At 49.5% G+C, this 17,374-nt stretch overlaps 1 protein-coding gene across 13 annotated transcripts in view; it reads left to right on the forward strand.

The window, feature by feature from the left end:
- KDM2B (lysine demethylase 2B) overlaps nt 1-17,374 on the forward strand; it is a 119,310-nt gene that overhangs the window by 19,943 nt on the left and 81,993 nt on the right. For 9 of the 13 annotated variants that reach the window (XM_042234045.2, XM_060401156.1, XM_042234046.2 and 6 more), the window contains exons 5-6: nt 4,814-4,992; nt 5,189-5,295. In XM_042234045.2, coding sequence (XP_042089979.1) covers nt 4,814-4,992; nt 5,189-5,295 — 286 coding nt within the window. Of the gene's footprint in view, nt 1-4,813; nt 4,993-5,188; nt 5,296-15,657; nt 15,677-15,727; nt 16,024-16,678; nt 16,719-16,776; nt 17,327-17,374 lie in introns of those variants that run through there. The other 4 variants (XM_042234053.1, XM_042234050.1, XM_042234051.1 and 1 more) reach the window with 4 other exon arrangements.

The following is a 17,374-nucleotide window of genomic DNA, read 5'->3' on the forward strand; positions in this document are numbered from 1 at the left end:
ATATGGCACAAATGTTATTTTCTTTATTTAAACACTTGTATGAGTCAGAATGTAAATAAGGGTTTTGCATTGTGATTGGTTGAGGTATCTTTTAACTCTTCTATAATCTCTGGGCTCTTCCTCGATCTCTTTCCCATCTAAAGAAGTTGGATTGATTGTTTGAGCTATAGAGTTTTTCATTACTTGGACTCAGCCTTGCAGTAGCTTCTCTGTGGGCGTCCCTGGTAACTCAGCTGGTAAAGAATCCACCTGCAATGCAGGAGACCCCGTTTCGATTCCTGGTCCGGAAGATCCCCTGGAGAAGGGATAAGCTACCCACTCCAATGTTCTTGAGCTTCCGTGGTGGCTCAGAGGATACAGAATCCGCCCACAATTCAGGAGACCTGGGTTCGATGCCTGGATTGGGAAGATCTGGAGGAGGGCATGGCAACCCACTCCAGTATTCTGGCCTGGAGAATCCCCATGGACAGAGGAATTTCTGTAAATTGGTAGTTGGCTGTATTAATAGATGCTTGATCAGACTCAGAGCCTGTCTCGCTCATTCATAATTAGTTCATTCATTTTTTTTCTGACTGCTTCATAGATCCGTCAGGAGGGGCATGTTAGGTTCTCGCTTCTCCCTCTCTCTTCTTGATGCTAGCAGCTATTGACGTGTATCTCCGTCATTTTATTTTATTTTAGCGGTGCTGCAGGGCTTGCGTGACCTTAGTTCCCCAACCAGGGATCACCCCCCACCCGTGCAGTGGAACCCTGGGGCTGCTTCTTTGGACCACCAGTAGTCCTCCTTTGCCCTTTATTGTCTGGAATACATCTGTGGAGAAAAACTTACCTTCCTCTGCAGCTTGCTTTGAGCTGGCCCTTATCTCAGCTGTGTCAGACCCCTAAGCCTATAGTCACTTCACTCAGTATCCTTTCGCCTCCCCAGGACGCGTTCTGAGGTTCCTGCATCTCTCATCCCTGCCTGCGGGCTGGAACGCAGCGGGATTGAATCCGGTTACTGGTACACCCATGTTTCCCTGGGGGTTTGTAGAGCCCCGGCATCCAGAAGAACTGACTATCTTTGCTCCTCCCTGTATTCCTACATTGTCTCCTCTCACCCACCCGCTGCGGCTGGCAGGACACCTGGGGGAGCCGGACGGCGTTTCGTGAACACTGAGGACGCTATTCTTAGAATCGCTCCAGATACAGTTCGTTGGCCTCCTATCCTAGGGCCTCTTCCCTCCGGCGCCCCTCGGCCCTAGCTGCCCCTCGCGGTTCTAACCACTCCAGAGTTCGGACTTACCTTTTCCGCTGAGGGTGGAGCAGATCGAGGTGGGTCAACAGGGGACCTGCACCTGGGCAGGATCAGAGTGGAGTGAGGATGCACAGGAAGCCCCGGGGATTGTGTTGGGGAGAGGGGGTTCTGGAAGCCTGGTTGGTTGTTGTTCGGTCACTCAATCGTGTCTGACTCTTTGTAATCCCGTGGACTGCAGCAGTCCAGGCTTCCCTGTCCTTCGCTGTCTCTAGGAGCTTGCTCAAACTCATGTCCATTGAGTCAGTGATGCCATCCAATCATCTCGTCTTCAGTCGTCCCCTTCTCCTGCTGTCTATCTCTCCTAGCATCAGGGTCTTTTCTAATGACTCAGTTCTTCGCACCAGGTGGCCAAAGTATTAGAGCTTCAGCCTCAGCATCATTCCTTCCTATGAATAGTCAGGGTTGATTTCCTTTAGGATTGCCTGGTTTGATCTCCTTGCAGTCCAAGGGACTCTCAAGAGTCTTCTCCAACACCACAGTTCAAAAGCCTGGTTAATGCTCAAAAAAGTAAAAAGCAGGCCTTTCTCATTGGTATCCTTCTTGTTCAGTGATGAATGTCTGTAGAGGTGGGGCTCTGGACTGCTCAATACTTCTGGGTGTTTTTTAGGCTGGGAGGGAGGGGGGTGTGTGGGGCATCTTGCCCAATGCAAAGAGGGTTACTCTTACCCACCTCCGGATACCCTCAGGTCGTTTCTTCAGCTGTCATTTACATGTGAAGTAATAGGTTAAATGCTGGACAGTAAGAAGAACAACACTCAGCATTCATTTCTTTAGTCACTATCTTTAAAATATTTATTTATTGTTTATTTATTACTATATTTATTGGGCTGTGTCTGATCTTAGTTGCAGCATGCGTCCTTGCTGCAAGCGGAATCTTTGGCTGCCATCATCTGTGGGATCTTAGTCCCCAACTAGGGATGGAACCCTGGCCTGCTGCAGGGAAAGAGCAGAGCCCTAAACACTGGACCACAAGGGAAGTCCCTATATTTTAAAAAAATTTTATTTATTTTTGGCTATACTGGGTCTTTGTTGTGCCCTGGTTTTCTCTAATATCAGTCCTGGGGCTTCTCATTGTGGTGGCTTCTCTTGCTGCAGAACACCAGCTCTAGAATACCCAGACTTCAGTAGTTATGGTCCATGGGCTTAGTAGTTCCCAGGCCTGTGGGATCTTCCTGGACTGGAAACTGAACCCACGTCCCGTGCAATTGGCAGGCAGGTTCTTAACTATTGGACCACCAGAGAGGTCCCTCTATATTTTTTATGATGTGTGTTTTAAGTGGATAGAAGACTTTTGGAAGAAAAAAGATAATTGTAGAAAAACCAACTTTGTTGGTCATTTAGTGTCTGAGTGTTTTTGTTTAATAATATCTTTACTGAGTTATAATTCACATACCATACAATTCACTTATTTAAAGTGTACAATTCAATGGTTTGTCGTCTGTCCACAGAGTTTGTGCAATCATCACCACAGTCAATTTTAGAGCATTTTCATTACCCCTCATACCTCTCACCCCTCTCCATTAGTCATCCTTTTAGACTGACTGGCAGAGATTTAACTGACTCTGATTTCCCACCACCTCACTTTCTCTACCTGTAACTATAGATATTAAAAAAATTTTTTTTTAAATTTTTATTAGAGTGCAGTTGAGTGGGAAAGATCCCCCTGGAGGAGGATATGGCATCCCATGGACAGAGGATCCTGGAAGGCTATGGTCCATTGGGTCACAAAGAGTTGGACATGACTGAGCAAGCACATGTAGTTGATTAAAATGTTATGTTAGCTTCGGGTGTACAGCAGAGTGATTCAGTTATACATATACAAGTATCTGTTCTTCTTCAAATTATTTTCCCATTTAGGTTATTACAGAATATTGAGCAGAATTTCTTGTGCTACACAGTAGGTCTTTGTTGATTGTCTATTTTAAATATAGTAGTTCCACCTGTGATTATAAATGAAGTTGGCCAATTAGGTAACAGTTCCTACTTGCAGACACTTGTCAGAAGTCTTTCATGTGCATTAGCTCATTTAAATCATATGACAACACCATAGGCTGGCTACCATGTTATAGATGGGGAAACTGCTACTCTGAGATGCTAAGAGGCCTGAGGGCCAGCTGGGGTTCAAACCCACAAAGTCTTAGCTTGAGTGAAAGTCACTCAGTCATGTCCGACTCTTTGGGACCCCATGGGTTGTAGCCTACCAGGCTCCTCTGTCCATGGATTTCTCCAGGCCAGAAGATTGGATGGGCTGCTATTCCCTTCTCCAGGGCAATCTTCCCAGTCCAGGGATCAGGGATCAAACCCAAGTCTCCTGCATAGCAGGCGGATTATTTACCATCTGAGCCACCAGGGAAGCTTAACTACCATATATATATATATAAAATTTATTTTTAATCTTTTTTAATGCATCGAGTCTCTAATGGATCAAGTCTTGGTTACAGAATGGGGGATCTTCATTGCATCATGTAGGATCTTTCCTTGCAGCACACAGATTCTCTAGTTGTCCGTGGGCTCAGTAGTTGCCGTGTGGGCTTAGTAGTTGCCGTGTGGGTTTAGTTGCTCCTTGGCATGTGGGATCTTAGTTCCCCAACCAGGGATTGAACCTGCATCCCTTGCAATTGCAAGATGGATTCTTAACCACTGGACTGCCAGGGAGTTCCCCAGCATAACCATTCTATTGTACGGATGGGGCAGCTAGCTCCAGGCTTTTAATGCCACTTGCCCCAGCCTGTAGGGCTGTGAGTCCCATCAGCTACCTGCCCAGTGAATCTCCTTCCCCAGGGGGCTTTGCGGATGGGACCCTGAGCAAAGTGAGAGAGGAGAGGCAGGGAGAGGCTGGAGGCCGGCCAGAAAGTGGGGAGAGCTTGGTGGGGGGCAGGGGTGGCTGTTCTTTTCCCCTCCCCACTCTAATGGCAGTTTCTCTGCCAGGTGGGCTTTCCAGAAAAGCTGAGCAGAGCCCACCTGTTCCAGGAGCCCTGGTAAGGAAGGAGCCGGCACTGTCCAGAGCTTGGCCAGAGTTTCCGGCAAAGTTCAGGGATGCCCCCTGGTGGATTTGCACTCCTGACTCAAAACCAAAGCACTTCTCCAAGGCTTCCTGGGATCTATGGGGCGAGGAGCCAGCCTCTGAAGGCAGGGGTCATTTTTCAGCCTTAGCATGTGATCAAGATTCAGTATTGCAGGGGGCAGGGGCCAGTGTTGGGGGTTAAGAACCTTGGTGCCAGCATTAGATGGAATTGGCTTCAAATCCCAGCTCTGCTGCTCAATAACTGAGCTTTTGGGGTAAGTTAGTTGTGGAGGGAAACAGATCAATTGAAGAGGGATTCCTTTAAAGATTGGAGAGCGATTCAGTGAGGAACACTGATGGGATGACGTCATTGAGCAGACAAGGTATAGGGTTGTAGGATGATGAGGCATATTCTGGATGCTGGGTTAGGGGCAGGTTTTGTTTTGCGGGGTCTCCCAAGTAGGATCTGGAGCTCTAGCTAGCTGGAGCCACCAGCCTGTGGATTCTGCCCCCAGGTAGCCGGCGGCTGGTGGACGTGATGGATGTGAACACCCAGAAAGGCACGGAGATGAGCATGTCCCAGTTCGTACGGTACTACGAGACGCCCGAGGCCCAGCGGGACAAGCTATACAATGTCATCAGCCTTGAGTTCAGCCACACCAAGCTGGAGCACTTGGTCAAGCGTCCCACCGTGGTAGGTCCCCAGCTATGGTTCCCCTCCCCAGTCACCTTCCCCCTCCCCTTCTTGCTCGAGGCCAGCCTACACCTGCCTATGGGGGGAGGGCAGGAGGGATTTGGGAGCAGGAGGAGGAGGGGTGAGGCAGTGATGGGGTCTGACTTAAGGGTACCTGGGGCCAGGAAGTGCTGATGGTGGCCTGGCTGGATTTCAGGTAGACCTGGTGGACTGGGTGGACAACATGTGGCCTCAGCACTTGAAGGAGAAGCAGACGGAAGCCACGAACGCCATTGCAGAGATGAAGTACCCGAAAGTGAAGAAGTAAGACTGGCTGGCTGGTGGCGGGAGCTGGGAGTGGGTGACTCTCAGCCTTGTAGGGGGTGAGGGCTGGAAATAAGCCTGGGCTGAGGCCGCAGCTCTTTGCGGTGTGCTGGGATGTGAGTGCTGGGGGTCCTGAGTGTGGGCACGTTGGCTCTGCATTCTGCTCTGGGTCTGGATTCTTCATCCAGATGGTTCTTTGGCCTTCCTGCCAGCCCCACCCAAGGGGATGTGATCTGAAGAGGAGGAGGACTAATGGAAACCATCTCTCTGTGCATATGTGTGTGTGTGTATGTGTGTGTGTGCATGTGTGTGCATGCTTGTCAAACATTCATCCACTCCCTCTAAGTGACAGTGTGTCCTAGGAGTGGATTTTCTAGGGACCCACCATGGACACTTTGCTTTTGCTGAGGGCTGGATAGGGGTCTGGTATTCTTTTGCTTCCTGTTGTTGAGACCAGGCACCTCTGATGGAGAAAAACCTTCTCTGAATAAAGCCAGGGGCCACTTTCTCACCAGACACTCCTTAGAGAGACAGTGTCCTCTAAGGGAGAGGTTGGTGCTGTGCTGGAAAGGTTGGCCACATCTAATTACGGGGACATCACTACAGGCAGCGTGACTAGCAAGTCCTGAGACCAATTATTTAACACGGGCAGAGCTGGCTGCGAGCACCTCCGTGTTCTAGGATTTGAGTGGAGGACCCTTGGGATGATGAAGTCACCTTGGGGCTCCTGCCATCTCAGGCCCTCTGTTTCTATCTCTAAAATGAGAATGAGATACTCTTGGCCCAGGCAGTTGCTCTGTGCTTCCTAGAAGAGTTGGCTCTGGTGGCTCTGAATCCATTAGCATCTCTGCCGAGCCCTGCTGCCAGGAGTGCCCCAAGGAGCTTAAAGGCTGTGAACTTCTCATTCACTCAGCCCTTCATTCAGTGCATATTGAATGCAAACTCCGTGCCAGGCTTTGTAAGGGAGGCCAGCACGCTGGCCCTGGGCTTCCCAACGTTCTGCTTTCAAGCTCGCTCTCTCTGTTTAATTACTTCTCAGGCATTTTTTTCTCCTCTCAAAGCTGATGCTCCCTAATACCCCTTGGATCTGGGCTGTCTTGAAGGGAAAGACTGGGTTCAAGGTGGGGTTGGTAGGAGGGTTTTCAATTCTGTTCTGTTTTGATGCGATCACAGTAAAATTTATGGAGACCCTGGGACAGGGAAGTAATAGAGAAACAGGTCTAAAAACCCCTACCTTCTGGAGAACAGCGGGCCATTAACGCGAGGGCAAGGTGCAGCTGTCATCCTGTGTGTGTGTTAGTCGTGTCTGACTCTTGCGACTCCATGGACTGTAGCCTGCCAGGCTCTTTTGTCCATGGAATTCTCCAGGAAAGAATACTGGAGTGGGTTGCCTTGCCCTCCTGCAGGGGATCTTCCCGACCCAGGGATCGAACCCAGGTCTCCTACATTGCAGGCAGTTTCTTTACCATCTGAGCCACCAGGGAAGCCAGCGTTCATCCTAGGCAGAGAGAAACAGGTTACCAGAAGGGAAATGGGAAAAAGAGAAATCCTTTTTGGCTGCTGGCCTCAGAAAAACCCTCTCAGAGGGGATATTTGACATTGGCTTTAAAGGACAGAGGAGATGGTAGGAAAGTGGGGAGGGATGGAGGGGATATTTGACATTGGCTTTAAAGGACAGAGGAGATGGTAGGAAAGTGGGGAGGGATGGAGGTAGGCAAGTGCCAAGGGCCTTGATGGAGTCACAGAGGCGGACCTTGAGGAACAAGTGTGGGACTCAGATTAGAGGCAGATCCTAGCTCTCTTTGATTGATCAATTGATTGATTCCACCTATATATTGAACAACTGGTTGGTGCTGGGCACTGAGAATACAGTGGGGAGAAAACCGTGTGAGCTCCCTGCCCTCATGGAGCTTATAGTCTGTGCAGGAGACCTATTAATCCAGTGATCAGAGAAACAAATGGAAGTTTGCAGTTGTGATGAGGCCACAAGGCAGAGACCCCTGGTGCTATAGAGTGTGAACCAGGGGATTCATCAGGTCAGGGAGGACAGGGCAAGCCACCTTGAGCTGTGGTCTGAAGGGAAGAAGAGTTATTTAGGTGAAGAGACCTTGGAAGAGCTTTTCTGACTGTGTACAGAGAGCCTGGGGTGGTGGGGAGGGCTGGGAGGAGGGTGGAGCTGAAGGGTTTGCAAGGCCAGTGGGAGTGGAGCAGAGCGAGGGAGGGTCAGTGGTGCAGGATGAGGGGTGGGCCAGGCTGACGGGAGTCATGCTGCTGCTGCTGCTAAGTCGCTTCAGTCCTGTCCGACTCTGTGCGACCCCAGAGATGGCAGCCCACCAGGCTCCCCCGTCCCTGGGATTCTCCAGGCAAGAACACTGGAGTGGGTTGCCATTTCCTTCTCCAGTGCATGAAAGTGAAAAATGAAAGTGAAGTGGCTCAGGTGTGTCTGACTCTTAGCGACCCCATGGACTGCAGCCCACCAGGCTCCTCTGTCCATGGGATTTTCCAGGCAAGAGTACTAGAGTAGGGTGCCATTGCCTTCTCCGATTATCCTCCTAAGGAGCCTTTTTTATTTTTAAAGACGTTTCCCTTCTAAACACATCTTTCTCCTAATTGCCCACCTCTCAAAATTTAATGTCACAAAGATACTGTGTATCTGTTTATGTATATATATATATGTGTGTGTGTGTGTGTGTGTGTGTACTTTACACATACAAAGAGTAAGATTTTGTTTCACCCCTTGGGAGTGCATCAGCCTGTAGAGGAGGGATGCTCTCGACTGAGGAGGAACACTAGGCTCACAGGAAGGCCAGATGAGAATATTATCAGACACAGGGCAGGAGTAAGTCTGTTTCTACAGTGGGACTCCTTCCATGAAGAAACTGCATGGCCTCAAGAGAAAATAGTTACAGATACTGATATACAGGGCTCTCTCCATGAAAAGGTAGCTTACAATTAGTAAGGCCCACTAACAAAACCCAGCCTACAATCCCAGCTTGTAATCATTTTTTTAACATCTAACTGAATAGACAGCCAAAGATCAACAACTGTATGAGGAAAGCCTGAAATATTAAAAACAAAAAAAGGGAGGAGAGGGCTAAAAAACTTCAGAAAAAGAGAACTTATAATTAATATTCATGATATAGGAGATACCTCCTTTTTACTGAGCTTTGCCAATAGCGGTTTTTTGTTGTTATTTTCTTTTCCTTTTTTTTTATAAATTGAAGTTTTGTGGCAACTCTATGTCAATCAAGTCTACAGGTTCCATTTTTCCAAGAGCATCTGCTCACTTCATGTCTTTCTCACATTTTGATAATTCTTATAGTACTACAAATATTTTCATTATTATTTTATTTGTTGTAGTGATCTATGATAAGTGATCTTTGATCTTACCATATGACTTGCTGAGGGCTCAGATGATGGTCAACGTTTTTTATCATTAAAGTATTTTTAAATTAAAGAATGTACAATTTTTTGAGGAGAGTCATAAAGCTGATGTGCGTGCTAAGTCATTTCAGTTGTGTCTGACTCTGTGACTCCATGGGATGGAGCCTGCCAGGCTCCTCTATCTGTAGGATTCTCCAGGCAAGAATACTGGAGTGGGTTGCCGTGGGGGTCTGTATTTCTCCTAAGGGCAATCAGAAACTTCTTGAATTAAAAAAATAATAATATTTTTTGATTACTCGGCATGTGGCATCTTAGTTTCCCAACCAGGGATTGAACCCACACCCCCTGCATTGGAAGAGCAGAGTCTTAACCATTGGACCACCAGGGAAGTCCCCTGAAACCTTGTAGATTTTAAGCAGAGAGGGACGTGTTCAGATTTGCATTCTGCAAATTCTGCAGCTTCAGTATGGATTGAAGGAGGTGTGTGGGCAGAATGATAGGAGCAGCCATTGTGTCATCTACCTGAGGATGGGTAATGGGGCAGGGTTAGGAGAGAGCAGAGCGCAAACAGGACATGTATTTAGGACGGTGAAATAGACAGCCTTTAGTGACAGATTTCAATTAAGTAATGTCTACCTTGCCTGTCTGAAATATTCAGTGTATTCTTCACTTTATTGAAAGATTCCTTTAAATAGTAAGCTCTGTTAATACACTGAGAGTTCTATCTAATTACCAAGAAAAGAGTCACCCACAATTTTCTAGAACCACATGTCTTGGACATATTGGTTGCATCATGTGGCAAATAAATTTACAATCCCTGTCAGTGGCCTAGAACTTGTTATAGGATTTGAAGCTTGTTAGGAAGGAAATTGTCGCCTTGGAAATAGTACATTTGTTTGGCTGAAACAAATGCTAATTTCAGTTAATAAACAAGGTAAAAATCCCATGATGATGAAGTCCTCTGGGATCATAGAATTGTTCTTTGGAATTTAATTAAAACGACACTTTCTAGAAATCAGAGTTTTCATGCTGGAGGTGCCTGGAGAGTGGAAAGAGCTGCAGGGTCACCTGAACCGAGGGTTTGCAGGGGCGAGAGGAGGGTTACCAACCCATGACTGCTTCCTCCCTGGTTCCAGGATTTATGCCCTTTGATCATGGTGAGGAGGTAAGGAATTTTAATGGATTTTTGTTCAGGAATTTCAGGCAAGGAAGGGGTGGAGACAGTTGTTAAGGGGATAGTTGCAACATTGTGGGAGACAAAATATGTGTAAAGGGTATACTAGTGTGGGAATCCTCTGGTGGTCTAGTGTTTTGGACTCGGTGCTTTCTCTGCTCTGCCTCCCACTGGATCCCTAGTGGGGGAACTAAGATCCCACAAGCTGCATGGTGCAGCCAAAATATAAATAACTATATGTATTTATACTAGTTATTAATTACCTCTTGCATTTGCTGTGTATTACGTGCAAGACACTAAGTAGTTGGTAGACTGCAGTGAATAGATAGAGTCCCTCTTCTCATGAAGCTTGTATTCTGGCTGGAAGAAGAGACAGGCCAGGATAAATTATATTATGTGTGCGTGCGTGCGTGTGTGTGTGTGTGTATGAGTTGCTCAGTCGTGTCTGACTCTTTGTAACCCCATGGACTGTATGTAGCCTGCCTGGCTCCTGTGTCCATGGAATTCTCCCGGCAAGAATACTGGAGTGGGTTGCCATTCCCTTCTCCAGGGGATCTTCCGGACCCAGGTATCGAACCTGGGTCTCCTACATTGCAGGCAGATTCTTTACTGTCTGAGCCAAGCTCTAAATTATACTATAATTTTTACCCTGAATTATTATATTATCCTAAGTTATATATTAGGAAGTGATAAGTGTCATCAGCAGGATAAAGGGAAAAGGTGATGACAGAGTGGACTGAATATCAGCTATACCGTCTTATTTCTACCACGTCCTCCCTACCCCCATCGCCGTCCTATAGAAACATTTTGACTGTACAGAATTATTTGTCTTGGGAAATTCCTTACCGGTGTACAAACAGTGACAATGATTTGGAAGTATCCCTGTTGGCTGTTTATTGCTACATTACACTTTAAATTTAACAACTTAAAAAACTGTATATCTTAGCAGCATCAGCTCACAGCTTTTGTAGGGCAGGTGTGACTCAGGTGGCTCAGTTATGGCTCAAAGTCTTGCTTGCACTTGGGTTAAAACTTTAGACCTGGGGGATTCCCTGATGGTCCAGTGGTTAAGCCTTTGCACTTTTACTGCCAAGGGCCTAGGTTTGATGCCAGGTCGGGGAACTGAGATCCCACAAGCCATGGGGTGTGGCAAAAAAAACCCCACAAAAAACCAGTTTAGGCCTGGGCCTCAATTCTTCACTATGTGGGCCTCTCTGTAAGGCTGCTTGAGTGTCCTCAAGACATGGCAGCTTCCTACCCTCCATCAGGAGTGGTTTGAAAGAGAACAGGAGGAAGCTACAGTGCCTTTTATAACCTAATTTTGGAAGTCACATACTTTTCGATCATCCCAAGTCCCTTCATTCATTTCTGACTCTTTGCAACCCTATGGAATATAGCCTGCCAGGCTCCTCTGTCCGTGGAATTTTCCAGGCAAGAATGCTGGAGTGGATAGCCATTTCCTCCTCCAGGGTATCTTCCCAACCCAGGAACTGAACCCGCCTCTTCTGTGCCTCCTGCGTTGGCAGGTGGGTTCTTTACCACCAGTGCCACGTGGGAAGCCTAACATACTGTTTGCTGCTGCTGCTGCTAAGTCGCTTCAGTCGTGTCCGACTCTGGACGACCCCAAAGACTGCAGCCCACTAGGCTCCTCTGTCTCTGGGATTTTCCAGGCAAGAGTACTGGAGTGGGTTGCCATTTCCTTCTCCAATGCATGAAAGTGAAAAGTGAAAGTGAAGTCACTCAGTCGTGCCCGACTCTTAGCGACCCCATGGACTGCAGCCCACCAGGCTCCTCCGTCCGTGGGATTTTCCATGCAAGAGTGCTGGAGTGGGGTGCCATTGCCTTCTCTGACCAAAATCTCTATGGAAGACATAATAAAGTGAAGTCACTCAGTCGTGTCCGACTCTTTGCAACCTGTGGATTGTAGCCCACCAGGTTCCTCCATCCATGGGATTCTCTAGGAAAGAATACTGGAGTGGGTTGCCATTTCATATTCTAGTTAGTTAAAAGCAAGTCACTAAATCCAGCCCACACTCGAGGGAGGGGAATTTGGCTCTGCCTCTGGAAGGGGTGGGGGAGCACTCAGAGACTTTTTGGACGTGTTTTACAACTTCTACAGTAATCTCCTAGGTCTGTGACTTGGGCACACATCTTTCACTTAGGAGTGTTGGATATTTTAACGCATTTCAAAAATAAATGAGCAAGTTGTTTCCCTTCTCACCTGCTCACACTCCAGGCTTTGCAGAAATGAGGTTTGCTGGTATATTGGAAATATACCATGGACCAAAAGATCTTAGAAGCCCAGCCTAATCAGGATCCTGTATAAAGCATACACTTGGCTCCCCCAAAATTGAAAATTGACCACATTTTCTCCCAGTGTACGTTCTGGAAGTGGCAGGAAGAACAAGGGAATAATGTGGGGGTACAAGGGTGAAACAGGATGAAGGCAGGCACTGGGAAGACCAAGTTTTGGGGCTGCCTCTGCTGCTCCCTGTAGCTACGGCAAGTGTTTCATCTCCTTTTTTTTTTTTTTTTAATAAATTATTTATCTATTTGGTTGCCCAGGGTCTGAGCTGTGGCTGCTGCTGCTACTGCTAAGTTGCTTCAGTCGTGTCCAACTCTGTGCAACCCCAGAGCCGGCAGCCCACCAGGCTCTCCCGTCCCTGGGATTCTCCAGGCAAGAACACTGGAGTGGCTTGCCATTTCCTTCTCCAATGCATGAAAGTAAGAAGTGAAAGTGAAATCGCTCAGCCGTGTCTGACCCTCAGCAACCCCATGGACTGCAGCCTTCCAGGCTCGTCCATCCATGGGATTTTCCAGGCAAGAGTACTGGAGTGGGGTGCCATTGCCTTCTCCTCTGAGCTGTGGCAGGCAGGGTTTTTTAAAATTGTGGCGTGTGAACTCATAGTTGTGGCATGTAGCATCTAGTTCCTTGACCAGGGATTGAACCTGGGCCACCTGCATTCAGAGCATGGAGTCTCAGCCACTGGACCACCAGGGAAGTCCAGATCTTCACTTCTGTCTACGAAATGGGGATCCTGTGATCCCTGCCCTGCCTCCCTGCCATGCTAAAGGGAAGATGGAGCCTACAATGGATGTGAAATATAGTTGAGATAAAATGCTTTTGTCCATGTGGCCTCATGTATAGACACACAGAGGCTGCAGCTGCTATTGGAATCCAGGCATCCACCGCTTTCTAATCTGCCCTCCCTCACGTTTGCATAGGGCATCTCTACAACCCATATTTACCTTCTCACTCTCATTAGTCATGTTTGCTGGCATCATAAATGATTTCCCCTGTGTAATATATCACACAGAGAAATTGACATGGAGAGGCTGGTGATGTCACACATGGGCCATGCCCTGGACTCAAGGCATTCTTGTACCTAAAAAGAAGAGCAAAGAAAACTGTCCTTTCCTGTAGTGCCATGTATGGACCCAGGTGCTGTGTTTTATACTTAGCACACAAATCTCAAAAATCTAGGAAGCAGGTTACTTTTGTTGTTGTTCAGTCACTAAGTTGTATGGGCCTATTTGCAACCCTATGAACTGCAGCACACCGAATTTGGTCAAACTCATGTCCATTGAGTCGGTGATGCCACCCAACCATCTCATCCTCTATTGCCCCCTTCTCCTGCCCTCAGTATTTCCCAGCATAGGGTCTTTTCCAATGAGTCGGCTCTTTGCATTAGGTGGCCAAAGTATTGGAGCTTCTGCATCAGTCCTTCCAGTGAATAGTCAGGGTTGATTTCCTTTAGGATTGACTGGTTTGATCTCCTTGCAGTCCATGGGACTCTCAAGAGTCTTCTCCATTACTACAATTCCAAAGCATCAATTCTTTGGCCCTCAGCCTTCTTTTTGGTCCAGCTGTCACATCCATAACAGATAAATGGAAGCTGAAATTCACAGTCGTTTAATGCAGTATGGATGTAGCCGCTGAGCTACAGTCAGCTGGTGTGTAAGTCAGTAGGAGCTGGTGTGGCTTCTGGATAACCGGAGAGGCAACGTTTAAAAAAACAACAACAATAGTGCTGGCCAAACCAAATCGATTCAGGGCCTGGTTTGATCTGTGAGGGCCATGAGTTAGAGGGCCCTGAGCAGTTTAACAAATGGGATGCTGAGTTCGAGAGGCGGGGAAAGATTTGGTCCAGCTCACATAGCTGATTAGAATAATTATAGGGCTGTTGCTGGGTGCTGCATTTACACGGATGAATCTGGTGTGGTCCCTCCCTCTCAAGTAGCTGAGGCATTTGTGACTTTAAAAGTAATATGGGGAAGTTCCCTGGTGGCCTAGTGGTTAGGATTGGGTGCTTTCCCTGCGAAGGCCTTGGTTCAATCTCTGGTCTGGGAAACGTCCTGTATGCTGGTGATGAGGCCAAAATACAAAATTAAAAAAAAGAAAGAAAGAAAGGTAATATGTCTCCCATGTGGACAGCTTGTTCCTGTTAGGGCCTTCTCCTCTCTTAGGTCACTTAATTCAATGACTGGTGCTCAGGTTCAAGGTCAGGAATAATCATTGTCATGACTTTTTTTTCTTTTAAATAGGCAAAGTATTCATAAGGTAAAAAATTCAACCCTTTCTAGGGCGTTTACAGTTTAACTTCACAGCAGGCCGTCAGGGAGGTTCCAATGCATGAGCCATCCTGTAAATGACACCAGAAAGCAGCACCCTGCCACAGGATATTGACCGCCTTGAAATGGCTCAATGTTCACTTCCCTAAAATGGGGATTATTGGGTTGTTTTGAGGGTAAAATGTTATCATACCTGTAAACAGCTATTATTATGAGCAGCTGATAATTGGAACCTATTCATTAAGAATGGTTGGTAGCCTGGGGAATGGGACTTGGCTAAAGAAAGGAGAAGTTTGCTTTCTGTCCCTGCAGCCAGCATACCACCATCTCCTACACTTCTTGTAGTTTGGGAGGAGGGCGGGAAGGGTGGGATGAAAAGTGGGCTGTTTTCCTGATGCGTGTGCCTGGGATGGAGGGGACTTATGATTTGAGCTGGACTAACTCTTTAGGGCTTCCCTGGTGGCTCAGTGATTTAAAAAAAATCCACCTGCCAATGCAGGAGACTCCATTCTGGTATTCTTGCCTGGGAAATCCCATGGACAGAAGAACCCGGCAGTCTACAGCCCACGGGGTCACAAAGAAAGATTTAGTGACTAAACAACAGTTCCTTTAGTTAGTGTCTGAGGTTTGGCTGTAACCTGCAGACTCTGCTGTTCGTGAGTCTTGGGATTTACCAGGGAGATGTGGGGAGAATGGCTGAGCAACTCTGAGATAGGCTGTTTGGATAAGTACCTCACTTCAAGGGTAGTGATCAGGGTGAGCCTCTCTGCTTTCTCACCTGTAAAATGGGTACAATCCTGGGAATGACCTTACAGGGTTGTTGTGAAGATTGGATTCATCATCAAAGTGTCTATCTCAGTGAATTTCTACAAGAGTTCGATGATGTGGGGTTACATAGCTACTAAGGGCGCAGGTAAGGGACAGGGCTGAAAGAGCATCTTAGATTGCAAATGAACTTCAGGTCACCTCCCTGCCCTCAGGACAAGTATCCTGCTGCGAGAGGGGAAGTGGTTGTCCAAGGTCATACTGGCAGTGTGTTTTAAGGCCAGAGCAGCGTCCGTGGTCCCTGGCTGCCACACCCGGGATCTGACAAGCCCTCCACCTGCTGGCACTTGCCCTTCCTATAGCTTTGCCCCATGGGTGCATTTCAGGAAGCTAGTTTTGCTGGGTCGCCTTCAACAGCAGGATAGCATCCACACTCCCTGGAAACGTGTGTGCGGGAGTCCCCGGGCGCCTGCCAGTAGAACAGAGGTGGGGAGAGCTATCCTGGTGCCCCCACCCAGCCCGGGTGAGGGGGCGGCCGTGGGCGGCGGCGGCGTCCCCTGGCGCTGGTCTGGCGCGCTTCCTTGTCACCGCCGCGGCCTCCCTCCGCCTCCCTGGCGGCCGCCTTGCCGCGCGGGTGTTCAGTTTCAGCGCGGGGATGAGTGCAGGCTGCGCCCAGCTCCCCGAGAAAGGAAGGAAGCCAGCAAGTGAGGGCTCCGCGGTCCTCGACTGGGGCCTGGCAGCACCGTGGAGGGTGCTCGGCTCTGGTCGCGGGGGCCGGGCGAGCGTCCAGCTTCCGCTGCCCAAGGGGACACCCCGGAGCCGCACCGCCGAGGGTAACCGCGGGCGGGGATGGGCGGGCGTCCGCCTTGCGGGCCCGGGCTGCCCGGGAGCCCCCACTCCTTCGGGGCGCGCCGGGGCGGGGTGTGGGTCGCCTCCCGCCCGCGGGCTGAACGGCCGGCGTCGCGGAGCGGCTCTTTGTGTCTCCCGGGGCTGCGTGTAAGTGTGTAGTGTGTGTGCACGCGTGCGCGCGCTTATTGCCTCCAGCCCCATCACCCGGTGCCAGCTTTCCAGGCATCCCCCCTCCCCCGCGCGCCAGACCTTTGCCCGAGGGGACGCCCCCTGGGCTGCCGGGGGAGTTTCGCCAAGTTGGAGGGAAAAGGGCGGGGTGGAGCTGCCCTGCCTCCCCAGATGCCAGGCAGCGCCCCAAAGTTAGTGCTGCAGGTGCAGCGCCCCCACCTTCCAGACTCCTCCCCAGCCAGCCCGAGCCTTGGGAGGCGGGAACCCCCCCAAAGGCTTGGGGGCGCCTGATATTCAGCCGCCAACTTGGAAGGTGTCCACAGAAAACCACCCGCGTCGCTGCGGGGGTGGGGGGTGGGGTGGGGGGGCGCGGCTTTCCGGGCAGGGGGCGGCCGCGGCCCAGGCGGAACCAAGGCTGGCTGGCTGGCCGCCGCGAGAGCTTAGCGGCCGTGGCACCGAGCCGGGGTGCCCATGTGACTGCGGTGTGCTTTGGAAGAGGAAGCTGTTAGAGGTCAGTGCAAAGGCGTCACGCCAGAGAGAGCCAGAAGCCGGAGTGAGGGGGGAGACGTGGGATGAACACGGCGGGGCGAAGGCTGCAGCCACCAGGACCTAAGCGGCCCTCTCCCAGCTCCCCTGGCTGCCCTGAAGCATGCAGTTGCCCGGCAGGAGGGACCAGTCGGTCCTGGACGCCTGGAAATGAGGGACCTGGGAGGAGGGACCTCTCCTGGAGAGGCGGGTCTGGAAGTGGCTCCCCGGAGCTCTGAGGGGCCTCAGAGGATGCTGGAGGGTGACTGGGAGGGCAGAGCAGACACCAGCTCAACTTGGAGAACTTTGGCTTGCACGCAGCAGCCGCAGCTTGAAGGGATTCCCTTTCCACACTTGCTGGGGAGGTTCGGGCTGGGGCTGGAGATGGGCAGGTTGAGGTGGGTGACGTGTTTGACCAGGCAGGCTTGGGTCTGCGGCCCAAGAGACAAAACTGCTCTTTTCTGCTTTGGGCACCGGGGAGAGTGTCCAGCTGCCGGCCAAAGGAAGCATCTCGCCTTTCTCCATCCCACAAACACTTAAATTGTTTTTCCTTGACTGTGTTCTGCCAGGGGCCTGGAGGAGGTGGAAATCAAGGTTAGATTAAAAAAAGAAGAGATGGTTTTAGGAAAATGAGGACTAATA

This window comes from Ovis aries, chromosome 17, assembly GCF_016772045.2.
Source record: "Ovis aries strain OAR_USU_Benz2616 breed Rambouillet chromosome 17, ARS-UI_Ramb_v3.0, whole genome shotgun sequence".
Classification (NCBI taxonomy): Eukaryota; Metazoa; Chordata; class Mammalia; order Artiodactyla; family Bovidae; genus Ovis; species Ovis aries.